We start from the raw sequence: 13,602 nt of genomic DNA, 5'->3' as shown, positions 1-13,602 counted from the left end.
AAATGTATAGTTAGGCCCTTTTGGAAAAAAACATGTACCCGTGAATTACCACATAGGTGGCAGTACACTAAACCCTGAAAGTGTGATAAGAGACTTAGAGACACAGGTGGACAGTGGTCTCACCTTCGATAACCACATCGCCACAACAGTCAGGAAATCCTTCTATGTGGCACACCTCATCACTAAGGGCTTTTCATCCAGAAAAAAGGAGGTCATTGTCCCACTGTACTTATACCTCATTAGACCCATTATAGAATACAACGCCCTGTTTGGTATGTACCTCTCAAGACATCTTCAGCAACTGGAAAGGCCACAGAAATACCTCACTAAAAGAATCACAGGCCTAAAGCAGATGCCGTATGCTGACTGTCTAAAGAAACTCCACCTATATTCTGTCGCATATCGTCTACTCAGATGTGATCTGTGCTTAATATACAAGGCCATGTCAAACCTAGAGCTGTTGGACATGCTACACTTAAAGAAATCCCAATCCCTCAGAGACACATGCTCCAGGGATGTAAACCTTGTCATCACAGTGAACAAAACATGCTGGAGGGATAGGTTCCTGACCCAGAGACTCCCCAGACTCTGGAATAGACTGCCCATACATGTCAAGCAGAGTGCCTCTTTGGCCCTCTTCAAAAGAAACCTTGATGATTGGATGGGAGATAGGAAATTCACCCCGGGGATCACGTCAGTCACACTGCTAGACAGGGGTCCAGGGAAGTAAATACTGTGGGAAGAAATAGCCAGGGAATTGTTATGGCTAGGCTTGTATAGGCCCTAGGCCCGATAGCCTAGTACCAACCTATGGACCTATGTGCCGCCACGGTGGAGAAATGACATCTTTTCTTATAAGAGCTCATTCATAATAAATAGAAAGCAGCAGAATTAAAACAAAAAGGAGAGAAGTTCACCATGACATGGCACTGCTACATGCGGCTTGTTAGAATGAAGGGCATTCCACTGGTATCATTTAGCACTGGAGAGAAGAATAGATACAGTTTACTGAGAGCTTCATTATCACGCTTGTATTGTATACCACACTCCTGTAGTGAAGATAAGGAATTGTAATATTTTTTTCCTTAAATAATAGTCGTGACTGTTAATTGTACACTACTGAGTGTTATGTTGTTTTTGTTTGTCATTGAGTAAAAGGTACTGTGTTAGAAAATAAATAATAATCCCAAACATTCAGCAGTATTTGATAATGTCAGGAATGCTCATATATTAATCATTTTTTTAATGTTCTAAATCCATTCATTCTTCTCATTGGTATTGCTATACAGGAAGCAGGGATATGAAGACCTTATATTTATTTAGACCAAGACGAAAGGACAACCAATTGGAAGCATGTATCTGTAGTGTGATTGCTCACTTGTGTTTGAGTTGTCTGGCTTTAATAGTTGGCTGGGGAGGGTTTGCCAGGTGGCTGTGTGGTAGCCAACTCTCTGGGGGGATACTCTCTGCCTCTTGTCTGTCCCATATTGGAAATGCAACACTAATGTCCTGTGTAAGGGCATGCATGCATCATGCCAATGTATGACTCCATTCTCCCATTGTACAGTGCATATCAAACACCAAGAAGCCTGCATTACAGTTGGAGAGCTGCAGTATAATGAGCATAATCTGCTCCTTGGCATAGAGGTAGAAACCTTTTCTTAAGGTCTAGATGGCCTATGTTGGATTAGTGGCCATGACTCTGGTAGAACTAACCAAGGAGAGTGAGGTGTGACAGGTGGTGTCTGCCCATCTGTCTATTAGGAGATGGATGGGGAGCGCTTGTCCAGCGTGTAGACTCTGTTCTGAATTTGTGTGATGACCAAGGATCAGTGGAAGTGCTGATTTCAAGGGGCAAGGTTGAGTGAGGCAAGATTATTCACATAACAAGAGGGGCACACCCGCACAGATGCCTGCTGCACACCACCCCTTAGGTCTCAGGTGAGAATGCACAGGGGCAAATAAAGCAAATGCTTCCCTGTGAATGATAGCATGCCTGCATTGCTTGTCCCTTGTCCCCAGAGGAATAAACATGCCATTGGGTTATTGCCTCTGGAGGATCGAATGCTCCAGAAAGGGAAATGAAAAGAAAACTTGTCGTGATCAGGTGGAATGATGAGAGAAAACTAAGTAAAAAAACATTGAATATTATTGAAAAGGAGTAACTACTGCGGAGCTGTTGTATATTACTGCCATATGGTAATGGAGGGCTTTTCATGATCAGAATGTATAATAAGATTACTTTGGAAATCTGCTTGTACAATAACTTCCCGTAAGGACATCATTTTTTAAGCTATGGAACCATAGAAGGAGCAGCAGCAAATTCCTTTATACAAATACAAATAAATAAATAAGCTTTCTGAGACCTGTATTGCTTGTTCTTTACTGTCATGCTCTGTTGCAAAAATCTTTAAACAAAATTAAGACAATAACTTGCTTGTACTTTATTGTCCAACGCTTGAATTCTACTACACAAAGAGCTTTTAACCATAATAAAGTAACAGACAGTATTTGTATCTGTCTCTACCCAAGACATTACAATGGCAGAGCTGCAGATGTCATTAAATTTCATGTGAACTTGAGTATTACTTGGACCATTTTAGTATACCATGTAATGTATGGACCAGTGTAGTATCTGAACAACATGAACGGTCTTTTCCTACATTTATTGCTACAGTTAACTTTTTGTTTGATAGTATTCAGGATTACCTGAGACCAGTGATCCTCCCTGGTTGAATAGTTCTGCCTCTTGATGCCTTGTTATACTTCCACATTTCCCATCACTGCCACCTTGATTGTGTTATTGTCACTGGTAGTATACAAATTGTAATGACCGGTGAATCAGCCAAAAGCACAGAAGCATCCTTACATTTCCTGGCAACACCCTGTATTCCTTTTCTCTACCATTGATTCAGGTCTGCCTTGCTTACAATCTTGCAATGATCTAACAAGAGTGTTGTGCTCTGTGCAGCAGAAACAGTCTTGTTCATTTGTTCTTGTGTGTTTTCACTTCCACCTCTTTCAAAGTGCTTTTATGCTTTGGGGTCACTTGATCCTTGTACATTGTTATATTTTTACCTGTTTCAGGGATGTTAGTGTTTTCTTGAGCTTTGTGTGTGCCCTTTCCTTTTTCCTTCGCTGGCTCATGCGTTTCCTATTGCCTTACTTTTGTCTGGAAAAACAAAATATTTTTCTCCATCAGCATCCTTATCTGTAATAAGACTGACATAATGAAGGGGAAACTCATCCTTGAAATGGTACCTTGATCACCTACCTTATCACTTGTCCTTACCTGACTGTTATTAGGCCCTCCAGATTGACCTTTTTTTTTACCTCTTCTTTGTCTTGCATTTGTTTTCCTTGTCTGGCCCTGTATTTATTAGTTCAAAGCTTCACTGAGGTCTTGGTGCAGGAATTGTATTTACTTGACATTTCTGTGCACATTCTTTACAAATTAATATGGACTGCTGCACTCAGACATCTGATGCTCTTTCAGTGGCAGATGCATGTGTTGTAAACTCTTACAGTGCATTAGTTTTAGTCTCTGAGAAAACTAATAACATTTCTTACAGATAATCTGTTCATTTTGCAAAAGTACAAGCTGATGTCTTTGTCCAGTCCACAGTTTTTTGTAAGAGGAAGGCAACATTTTGTTTGCTGTCATTCAGTTTTCTGTTACAGAAGGTATCACCTACTTAATTTGCATTATGTTTAACATAATGTAGGTAGGCTGCTCACCTTGCCCTTCCCTCTGCTCTGGTACAGTAATCCGTTTCTACCTGTAAGAGTCCTGGATGGCTGAACTGGATGGTGTTTAGCAATCAAAGCTTCAAGTAGAAGTGCCTTGCTGCCATGTTCCGTCATTATTTGTTTGGGAAGCCACATTCATTGTGCATATCAGGCATTCATACAGTGACATATGGTTCTGCAGCATCTGCTGCTTCAGCCAAACTTATGCCAGAGTTACATCTGGAGGCTGTCATTGGAACATTGGACTGATGGACATTTAAAATTCTTCTCCCATTTGCTTGATTCGTGTCCCCTCCCCTGACCAGCTTTTGTCCCTCCAGATCTACTTCCAAAGTAGATTCACTAGTCCAGACTGAGTGTTTTGCCCACTTTGACTGTATATTCCGAGGCACCTGTGCTCATTGTCTTCACCTTCAGGGTTTAAAGTCCTTCCCTCATTTTCTCCTTAATCTGAATTACCCTTGTTTGATATGGTTTCTACTGTTATCTATGGTGCTACCTTCAGTTGTCAGTTTCATCATACACTGTAAATTATGAAAAGTGTTGAGCACTGTTTTACTGTTCTCCTTTGTTCTTGAAAATGTCATTCTTCTATGGTATGATTGTGGGATTTATTTTTTGTTATTTCTGTGGAATAAATGAAGACCCTTCCCTTTCCCATTGTCTTTCATGCTACCCTAAGGTGCACCTCTGATTTTGAATTTGTCACTGTCCTTTTTGCTGCTGCTGTTTTGTTATTTCCCTGTCTAGTGTTTCTTTGATATGTTATCTGTAGAGAATAATTATGTGACTAGAGTGCAACGTAAGATACCTGATTTTTAAAGCCTCATTAACAGACTAAAAGCTAATCTGCTTATTAAAAGACAAGTAAACTTTAATTATGTTTGCAGCTTCCATGGCTATGGCAGTGGTATTAATTTGTTTTTTTTTTTCAGACAAGGATGACACTAATTAATGTACACAGACAACCCTCTCCTCCTACCACAAAACATCAACATATACGAGAGATGCAATTATATAACTAAATTGGAGGCTAAGCTCTCTCCACCCAAGACTGGAACAGGCAGTCATGAGGAGAAGGTTAACACTTGCACCACATCTCCAGCCTCACACAGACATACTAAGCCAGCACTGGCAAAAAATACACATAAATACACTAAATCATACTCGGAAGTTCTAAATAAAAACCTGCAAAAGCATCAGAGACCTCCAAAGCAGACACCCAAAAAAACCTGCAACTCCAGTCACAAACCAGACAACACGTAAAGCACAAAATCAGTGTGCCGCACAATCACAGCCCTTAAGGCGAAGTAACATACCTAACATACTAGTAATAGGCAACTCTCTAATCAGGCACACTGACGTCCCACTCACTAGGCTGGACAAGGAGAAGGTTACTGTTAGCTGCCTGTCGGAAGTCAGAATCCACTACATAACACAAGCACTCAGGTCACTCCAGAACAAGTACAAATATGACTCTGTCATTGTTCATGTTGGTGTGAATGACCTGAGATGTACCTCCCTGGACTACATGAAAAGAGACATGGAAGAGCTCTCTGATCATGTAGCCCAGGCAGGTATGACACTGATCCTGAGTAGCATCCTGCCCTCACCAAAAACGATACCACAGTATAAAGAAAAAAATTATCAATTTCAACAATTGACTAAGCTTCTGGTGTCATTCAAAGGGGATCCATTGTCTGCCAGTCTGGGGCGACATGCTCGACAGGCCTCATTGCTTCGCAAGAGATGGCTTGCACCTGTCACCCCTAGGCTTTTGAATACTGGCCAAGGCTCTTGCTGCCCCCATAGTGCCTTTTTTAGGCAAGGCTCAAAAGTCAAACCCACCTCTTTAAACAGCACAAATAAAAAAATGAGGGTTATGCTACTCAATGCCTGGAGTTTAAATCTCAAAATGCATGTGCTCGAAGCACTCCTCAGTATGGAGAACGTCGAGATCTGTGCAGTAAATGAAACCTGGTTCAAGGCTCCACAGAGCACCCCAGCACTACCGGGCTACAACCCATACCACACATTTCAGCCCCAGAACATGGACCGAAACACAAAAGGAGGGGATGTATCCATATTCATCAAGGATACCTACACCTCCAGGTTAGTGGCGCAGCATGATACCTATGAGATCATCCATGTGCAACTAACATCAGGTAAATCTGCAATGCAAATTGTGGCCTGCTACAGATCACCCTCCATGATCCAGGACCACCACTCTGCCTTTCTGGAGACACTGGAAAACATGAAGGTCCTGCCGAACACCCTGATATTGGGCGATTTCAATTACCCTATCGTTAACTGGGAAAACTACTCAAGTACAAACTCCCAGGTCCAGCGCTTCCTGGAATTTATCAACTCAAATGCCCTGGATCAGCTGGTAAACTCCCCTACCAGAGGTGAAAACATATTGGACTTGGTCATCACCAACATGGGCGAGAGGTGTTCCACACCGGAGGTCAACCCGTCACTGGTTAGATCAGATCATAAACTAATCACTCTGGATGTTCACACCACACCACTACCTCCAGCCAAAGAAACTACAGTGAAAAACTTTTCTATAGCAAACTTCACCTTACTTAAGACAGAGGTGGTAAGTTTCACAGCCCCCACGCTAAAGGATAACAGTGTCCAAGATGCAGGAACCTTTACAAATGCACTCTATGAGCTCCTACAAGGATGCATGGATCGTGCCATCCCTAGCAAAACCAAGACTCACTCCCCTAAGGAAAGGAAACCAGTCTGGTGGACCCCTGCCATAAACAGGCTATACAATAGAAGGAGGAAACTAGTTCAGGAAAAAAAGCAAATCTCAAGAAGGAAAGACATCCCTGATCAGTATCAGTAAGAAACTAAGGTCCCTCATAAAATCCTCCAAGGCTAACTTCAAAAGAAAAATAGCCAAGGATTTGAAAGATAACCACAAAGCCTTCTTTAGCTATGTCAAGAATCTAAGTGGCAACTCGCAGATATGCTCTGAGCTAGTGCAAAATAGCACTAAATATACTGAACTCACTGATATTGCCAACATCCTGGCAGATAAATTCAGTGCAAACTTCAGCCCCCTCTCACCCCCAAAAGGGCCCACAACAATACCGGAAAAATGTAGTGTCCCAGAAATCACAGATGCACAGGTGAAAACAGCCCTTTCAAAAGCCAAAAGTACAGCGTCAGTGGGGCCAGATGGTGTCCCAGTCTGCAACTTGCACAAACTACAGAACGAACTAACCCCCCCCACCTAAACACACTGTTCAACCTCAGCCTCTCCACAGGCTATGTGCCCATAGAATGGTGCACAGCAATGGTTATTCCGCTCCACAAAGGACGGGCCACAACTGACCCTGGTAACTATCGCCCCATAAGCCTGACTAGCCTGGTCTGCAAGGCTATGGAGCGCATCCTCATGGAACTCATTAACAAAGACATTGGAAATCTCCAAACACTTGACCCGACCCAGTTCAGCTTTGTTAAGTGCAGATCATGCCTACTAAACCTGGTTGACGTCTTCAAGACAGTCACCAAGGCCATAGATGAGGGGAAGGTAGTTCACACAGCCTACCTTGACTTTGCCAAGGCTTTTAACACCATTCCCCACTTGGGAATTATAGAAAAACTCACCAGCCTGAACATAAACCCGTATGTCACGAGATGGGTTGCCAACTGGCTTATAGACAGAGCTCACATGGTAAGAATAGCGGGTTCCAGGTCCGACTCTAAGCCATTCATAAGTGGTGTCCCACAAGGCTCGGTCCTGGGACCCCTACTGTTCGGCATATACTTCTCAGAAGTACAGGCAAACACAGGAGGACTATGGCTAACCAAGTTCGCCGATGACTGCAAACTGGGAGCCATAATTGACTCTCCAGCTGACACGGACATTCTCCAAAAGGGCCTTACTGAGACTGACATCTTGTGCCAAAGTCATGGTCTCAAGCTAAATGCCAAAAAATGTATAGTCATCCCATTTGGGAAAAACAAAACACCCATGAATTAACACATAGGTTTCAGCCCCCTTAATACAGAAGAGGTAATAAGAGATCTGGGGACCCAGGTAGATAGGTAATCTCTCCTTTGACAATCATATTGTCAAAGTAGTTAGGAAATCCTTCTATGTAGCCCATCTAATTACTAAAGGGTTTGCATCTAGAAATAAAGAGGTTATAGTGTCCCTGTACTCGTCACTCATCAGGCCCATCATAGAGTACAATGCCCCGTTTGGGATGTTCCTCACAAAACACTTCCAACAGCTGGAAAGACCACAAAAGTACTTCACCAAGAGGATTACTGGCCTCAAACATATGTCCTATGCAGCACAACTGGAAAAACTCTAGCTGTACTCAGTGGCATATCGCTTACTTAGAAGTGATCTCTGCCTGACTTACAAAGCCATGTACAACTCAGAATTGATGGACATGCTCCACCTAAAGAAATCCATGTCACTGTGAGCCACTCGCTCTAGTGAGCTAAACTTCGCCACAACAATAAATAGAACATACTGGAGGGATAGATTCCTGTCACAGAGACTCCAATGCTTTGGAACAAAATTCCTAACTACATTAGGCAGAGCCCCTCACTAACACTCTTCAAGAGAAACCTTGACGAGTGGATGGGTAACAGAAAATACACCCCTGGGATCACTTCATTGGCTCTTCTTGACAGAGACTCAGTTAATTAATCAATGGGGCGGCGAAAGCTGACACACACTGGCTAGGCTTATAAATGCCCTCGGGCAGATAGTCTAGTACCTACCTATGAACCTAAAAGACTTAATTTGATTTCCCCTGCAAGACAGAATGCTGATTTGTCTCAGAAAAAGTACAAAATAATGATCACATCTCTAGAAGGTGGACTAAATTAGCACAGACAGTACAAAACAGGCTAGGAGGGACTAGTTGCAGTGCCTATTAAAAGAGGTGAAGCAATTACAGTGAAATAATTACACAAGAAATGTGTCTTTCACGTTTAATTCCTCTTGTATTAGGAAGGTGTGAGTTCATTGTCTGGGAAGTAATCAATTGTTCTGCCACTGGACATCGAAGAGTTATTTAGTGTTAGGTAGGATTAAAATATAATTTAAAAAAAACACAATAGTCACACATTACTGATGGCCAGGCAGAATATATTTTATAAATGTTATACTTATATTGATATTGCATATTTATTCATTGATTTATTTATTGACTGATTGATTTGTTGACTGGGTAACTGGACTTGTCCAAGGACCCTTTTTAGCTATGAGCTGAGTGCTGTGGTACCATAAAAATTGGAAAGAAATAAAATATATAATAAAATGAATTATGAGAAAACAGTACATTGAATAGAGAGTACAATATACATAGCAGTAAACAGCAGCAACAACAGCAATCACAGTAGAACAACATAGCAGTAAACAGTCTGACAACAAAAATAGTTTACATTGCCAGTATATGTAACAGCAGTATAAGTACAACAGATAAATCAAGAGATGTCCCAGAAAGTACAGTCAAAAGTTCAGATGCATACCTATACTTTTATCACTGGTGTCTTTAAGAGCTGTAGCACTGAAGAATGCAAGGAAAAAGTTAATATTACAGAGGGGTTATAGAGTTATATTTACATAGGTAAATAATAAGGGTGAAATATTTAAAACTGAAGTTTAAAGTGTTATCACTTTCTGGAAAATCTTTGTTTTACAATTAATGTCATTTCCAGTTGCCTTCCTCCTATTAAATTTGCAAGTAATTATGGAAAAAAATCAAGATTATAGTGTGCTGTTTGATTTTTTTTTTTAAATATTTTATTTTACTTAATTACTTACATATTTAGGATGGCGCAGTGGTACAGCAGTCGCCTCACAGCAAGAGGTTCTCTGGTTCGGTTCTCGGCTGGGCTGCCTTCTGTGCAGAGTCTGCATGTCCTGCCTGTGTTCGTGTGGGTTTCCTCCGGGTGTTCTGGTTTCCTCCCATGTCACAAAGACATGCATCTGGAATGTTTTTCCCTGGGCCTCTAATTGGCTTTGTTCCAAGTTGGACTTTCCCAGTAAACAAATAATAAGTCAATACATTTACTAGTTTCACTCATTACTCAGCTTTTCTGTATAACCAAATATACCAAATAGTGTCACTCTAGGGTTCATAGATAGTTACTAGGCATGCAGGTCAAGAGACCATTGAGAAGCTTAGCCCAATTTCCCAATTGCCACAGATTACTGTATGGTTACGTTACTAGCTCAGTCACACAATAGACAAATAAAGGCTCATGGAGTCAAGCCCTTCTCTACAAGAAGCATCTCATTAGCATTTCATAGCCTTAATCCCCTTCATCAACTGGCAATGATTTTCATATAACTGAAAAGTACAATGGAAAAGTAAAAACAACGTAGTTCTTTAGAAGAAAGTCTTCTCACATTGTGGTTTAACTTCTACGTCTTCACATTAAGTTTGTAAGGTGATCCACTTGCAAAATCGATTTGACAACATGTCGTTTTATGAAGAAAGAAAAGTCTACTGATGCATTTAGCATGGAAATACAGTAATCTATGCATTAATTTAGGTAGTGAGGCATTGTTGGTTCAGTCTTTCATGAGTCATGGCAGGTGTTTTCAGCTCTGTTTAAGTGGCCTTTTTTATCAACAAAGAAAATGTTTAAACAGCGCACTTTTTTGCATCAAGAAGTGTATAATTTGGTAATATATATGGTAAGGCGGCTATACCCAACTTCAAAAATTTGTTACTTGTATTTGTTTCAAAAAGTGGCCAACACAGTTACTACATTTTTGAACCATTGCCAATAAAGCAGGAGCAATAGAATGTTTTTTCATGGTGGTCAGGGAGATTTTTTCTGTAAAACTAGGGTACTGAGTCTCTTTTAATGTCTTTAGACAGGTGATTCCATTTGGCAGGTTTAAACATTTTCAAGCATTAATTTTTAGAACTGGAGTCAGTGTAAGGTTAAGGAGCTATCATATTCACTGAGTAGGTCATATGGGGAGGATTGCCTTCATACATGCTAACCATCAAGCCTTCTATCAGTCAGGCTTAGAATATCTAAGGGGAAAGACATTCAGGAGGTGCTGTCAGTGGCATCCTGTCACTATGAGCTTTTTTAAAATTTTTTGTAGCCTAACCCCACCCCTGATGGTAAGATGAGCACTTAAGTCACTGCAAGAACTACATGTCCTTCCTTCTCCGTGCATGTGTACTTCATCCCACATGTGTTGTCAGGGACTACATTCACTGGCTTGGGTGGCCACGTGCCCATCTACCCAGCACTGGCACCCTGCATACTAGGCCTGTACTGTTTGGTCACCCAAGACTGGCATTTCCTTGATCCCTGCCTGTAGCATCAAGTGCCTGAGCTGCTAGTTGAACATGGGTTGTTTGGGCTCTAGTCTGAGTTTTATCCCTCCATGTCATTTGACAGATTTCAGTTAATTTGCTTTTCAGAGAAGGATAGTAATTGTCATAAGTAGTTTTAAAGGTTAATAAAGAGAAAATTATGCTGTTTTGGTCTGTGACTGGTACCCATTTTTTTCTTTCGCATTTTTCAGTTTATAAGAAAGAAGAAAACTTTACATAGTTTTGCATGTTTTTCTTCTAGGTACGATGATATGTTGGTTGTTCCCATTGTTGAGAATACTCCAGAGGAGAAGGACTTAAAGGAAAGAATGGCTCGAGCTATGGATGAATACCCAGACTCCTGTGCAGTTCTAGTCAGGCGTCATGGAATTTATGTATGGGGAGAAACCTGGGAAAAAGCTAAAACAATGTAAGTAGAAGTGGAAACTTAAATCAAAACTTCTAGGTGAACTGTGTAAGAAACCTTTTCATATGAAGCTCCAATCCCATGTTATCCAGACAGTTATTTCTGCTAATTTGTCCTTCTCTATTTTATGTTCAGAATTCAGAGACAGCTGTGACTGTGATGAGAAAGACCTCAATATTGACTTATTAGCACATCTCTGAAATGCACTTTAGCTAACACAAACACTGCCAGACCTGATGGCAGTAGCATTCTCTGTAGTTGCCCATGTATTACATTGGCAAAGGCATCCTCCTACTCTCAGACACACACACACACACATACATACACATATACATACACACATTGCGCCATGTACCCCACCACGCACTTCCATTCATCTTCAAACAAACTCTGCCACAGTAAATCACACTCACAGAAATGCACAACCATTCATTCACATGCATGCTCCAACAGACACACATATATTTCAGAGTCTCAATTCTCTACCTAATTCCCATAGTGAGACCACCTTGGCAAAGAGACACAAGCACATACACAGCTCACGCATATCCGCACAACTTCATTCATACCCCTACAGACATGCACACACATGTCCACAGACATACACACACTAACACTCCCATAATCACATCCTCTCTGTACAGTCTGCACCTTTTGATGGCACTCAGTTTTTTATCCAACAGTGAAAATTTACACAGCCAAGTGATTCTCATAATCACTCGGCAGCACAAGTCAGAGCCAGTGGCATTTCTGGAGGAGAGCACATGACTAATTATTATTAGCCACTCCCCCGGATTACCATTGTAGCATGCAATTCTGCTAGCAAAACCATTTTCTGTGCTGAGGTTCACACTATTAGGAAACCTCAGAGGTAGGGTGGTTTATGAACTTGAAAGGCTTACTGAGAGGGGGAAATGGCTTTGTTAAAGCTTCCCCCTCATGGTAAGCCTTTCTGAATCCCAGATGTGATCTCTCAGGTCTGCTCAGTTTTACAGTTAGCTTCTCTGTAACTGCCTTTGCCCTGTTATTCTATCACATCTGTTCATCTTTGGCACCCTTGCTTCTTTCTGTTGATCAATATTGCACCATTTCTGCTGACAGTGATTTCCTGTTTTCCACCAGTCTGTATGAAAGTGTATTTTCATTACTCAGTCTTGCGTTTTCCCGTGCTTTTTTTGCACATGTGCCTGTTCTTCCACTTCATCTCTGCCCTTCCCATCTGATCACTGATACTGCAGCATATTCATATCATGCCATATCATATCGTATTATATCATATCATATCATATGTCATATCATTTTCATTTTATTTTTCTTTTAACAATGTACATATTTTTATTTCATTTACTTTGCTTTTGTTTACTGGCATTGTGTGACTGGTTTTAAACAAAAAAAAAAACTTTTCAGCAGACTTCCAAGATGGATGCACATTGAGTAATAGCTTAATTTTACCTCTACCATTGCGAAAACAGAAAGTCATAATAGAGAGCCAGTAAACTTGTATTTTTTGTGTAAGTTTCAGTAACTGGGTAGTAAGAGAACCTGAAATAAAATCAGCCACAAAAGGTAAGGAAAAAAACACTGATTGGGAAAAATTCTACAGCTGTTAATCAAAAAGCAGTGCAGGCTTCAGCTTTGGTGTAAGACATGATTTCCAGTAACCTAGAGGAAAAAACAAGTCAAATGTAATGTGAGCTGATTAAAATAAAAGAAACACTGAAGAACTGTGTCAACTTAAAAGGCTGGAAAAAATGTAAGAAGCTTTAAAAAGATATTCAGATGAGGTGATGAAATTGCAAAAATCAGAGACTGAAATGAAGAAAAGGCTTGCTGAAATGTGAGACTGCTCAAGAAGAGAAATTTCAAAAAATAAAAGAATTAGAGTTCAGAGCACATAGGGAAAACATGAGATTTCTTTCTGTACCAGAGAAGCTGGAAGAAACTGACTGTATTAATTTTATGAAAGCACAGATAAGCAGCTGGACTAGTATTCCACAGCAGGAGTTGTTAATTGAGAGGGCACATTGTGTGTATGCTCTAAAACTGGTCATGAGAAAGCAATCTTTTCCTTTACTAGTAAAGATGGAAACCTACCAGCAG

The 13,602-nt window shown here is 40.8% G+C and overlaps 1 protein-coding gene across 5 annotated transcripts in view; it reads left to right on the top strand.

The window, feature by feature from the left end:
• LOC122811078 (APAF1 interacting protein) overlaps nt 1–13,602 on the top strand; it is a 791,984-nt gene that overhangs the window by 754,767 nt on the left and 23,615 nt on the right. For all 5 annotated transcript variants that reach the window (XM_044082644.1, XM_044082647.1, XM_044082643.1 and 2 more), the window contains one exon: nt 11,338–11,505. In XM_044082644.1, coding sequence (XP_043938579.1) covers nt 11,338–11,505 — 168 coding nt within the window. The remainder of the gene's footprint in view (nt 1–11,337; nt 11,506–13,602) is intronic.

Source organism: Protopterus annectens, chromosome 9.part0, assembly GCF_019279795.1.
Source record: "Protopterus annectens isolate FY-2018-M chromosome 9.part0, PAN1.0, whole genome shotgun sequence".
In the NCBI taxonomy this organism is placed as follows: domain Eukaryota; kingdom Metazoa; phylum Chordata; order Ceratodontiformes; family Protopteridae; genus Protopterus; species Protopterus annectens.
This window is presented reverse-complemented; position numbering and strand designations above follow the sequence as displayed.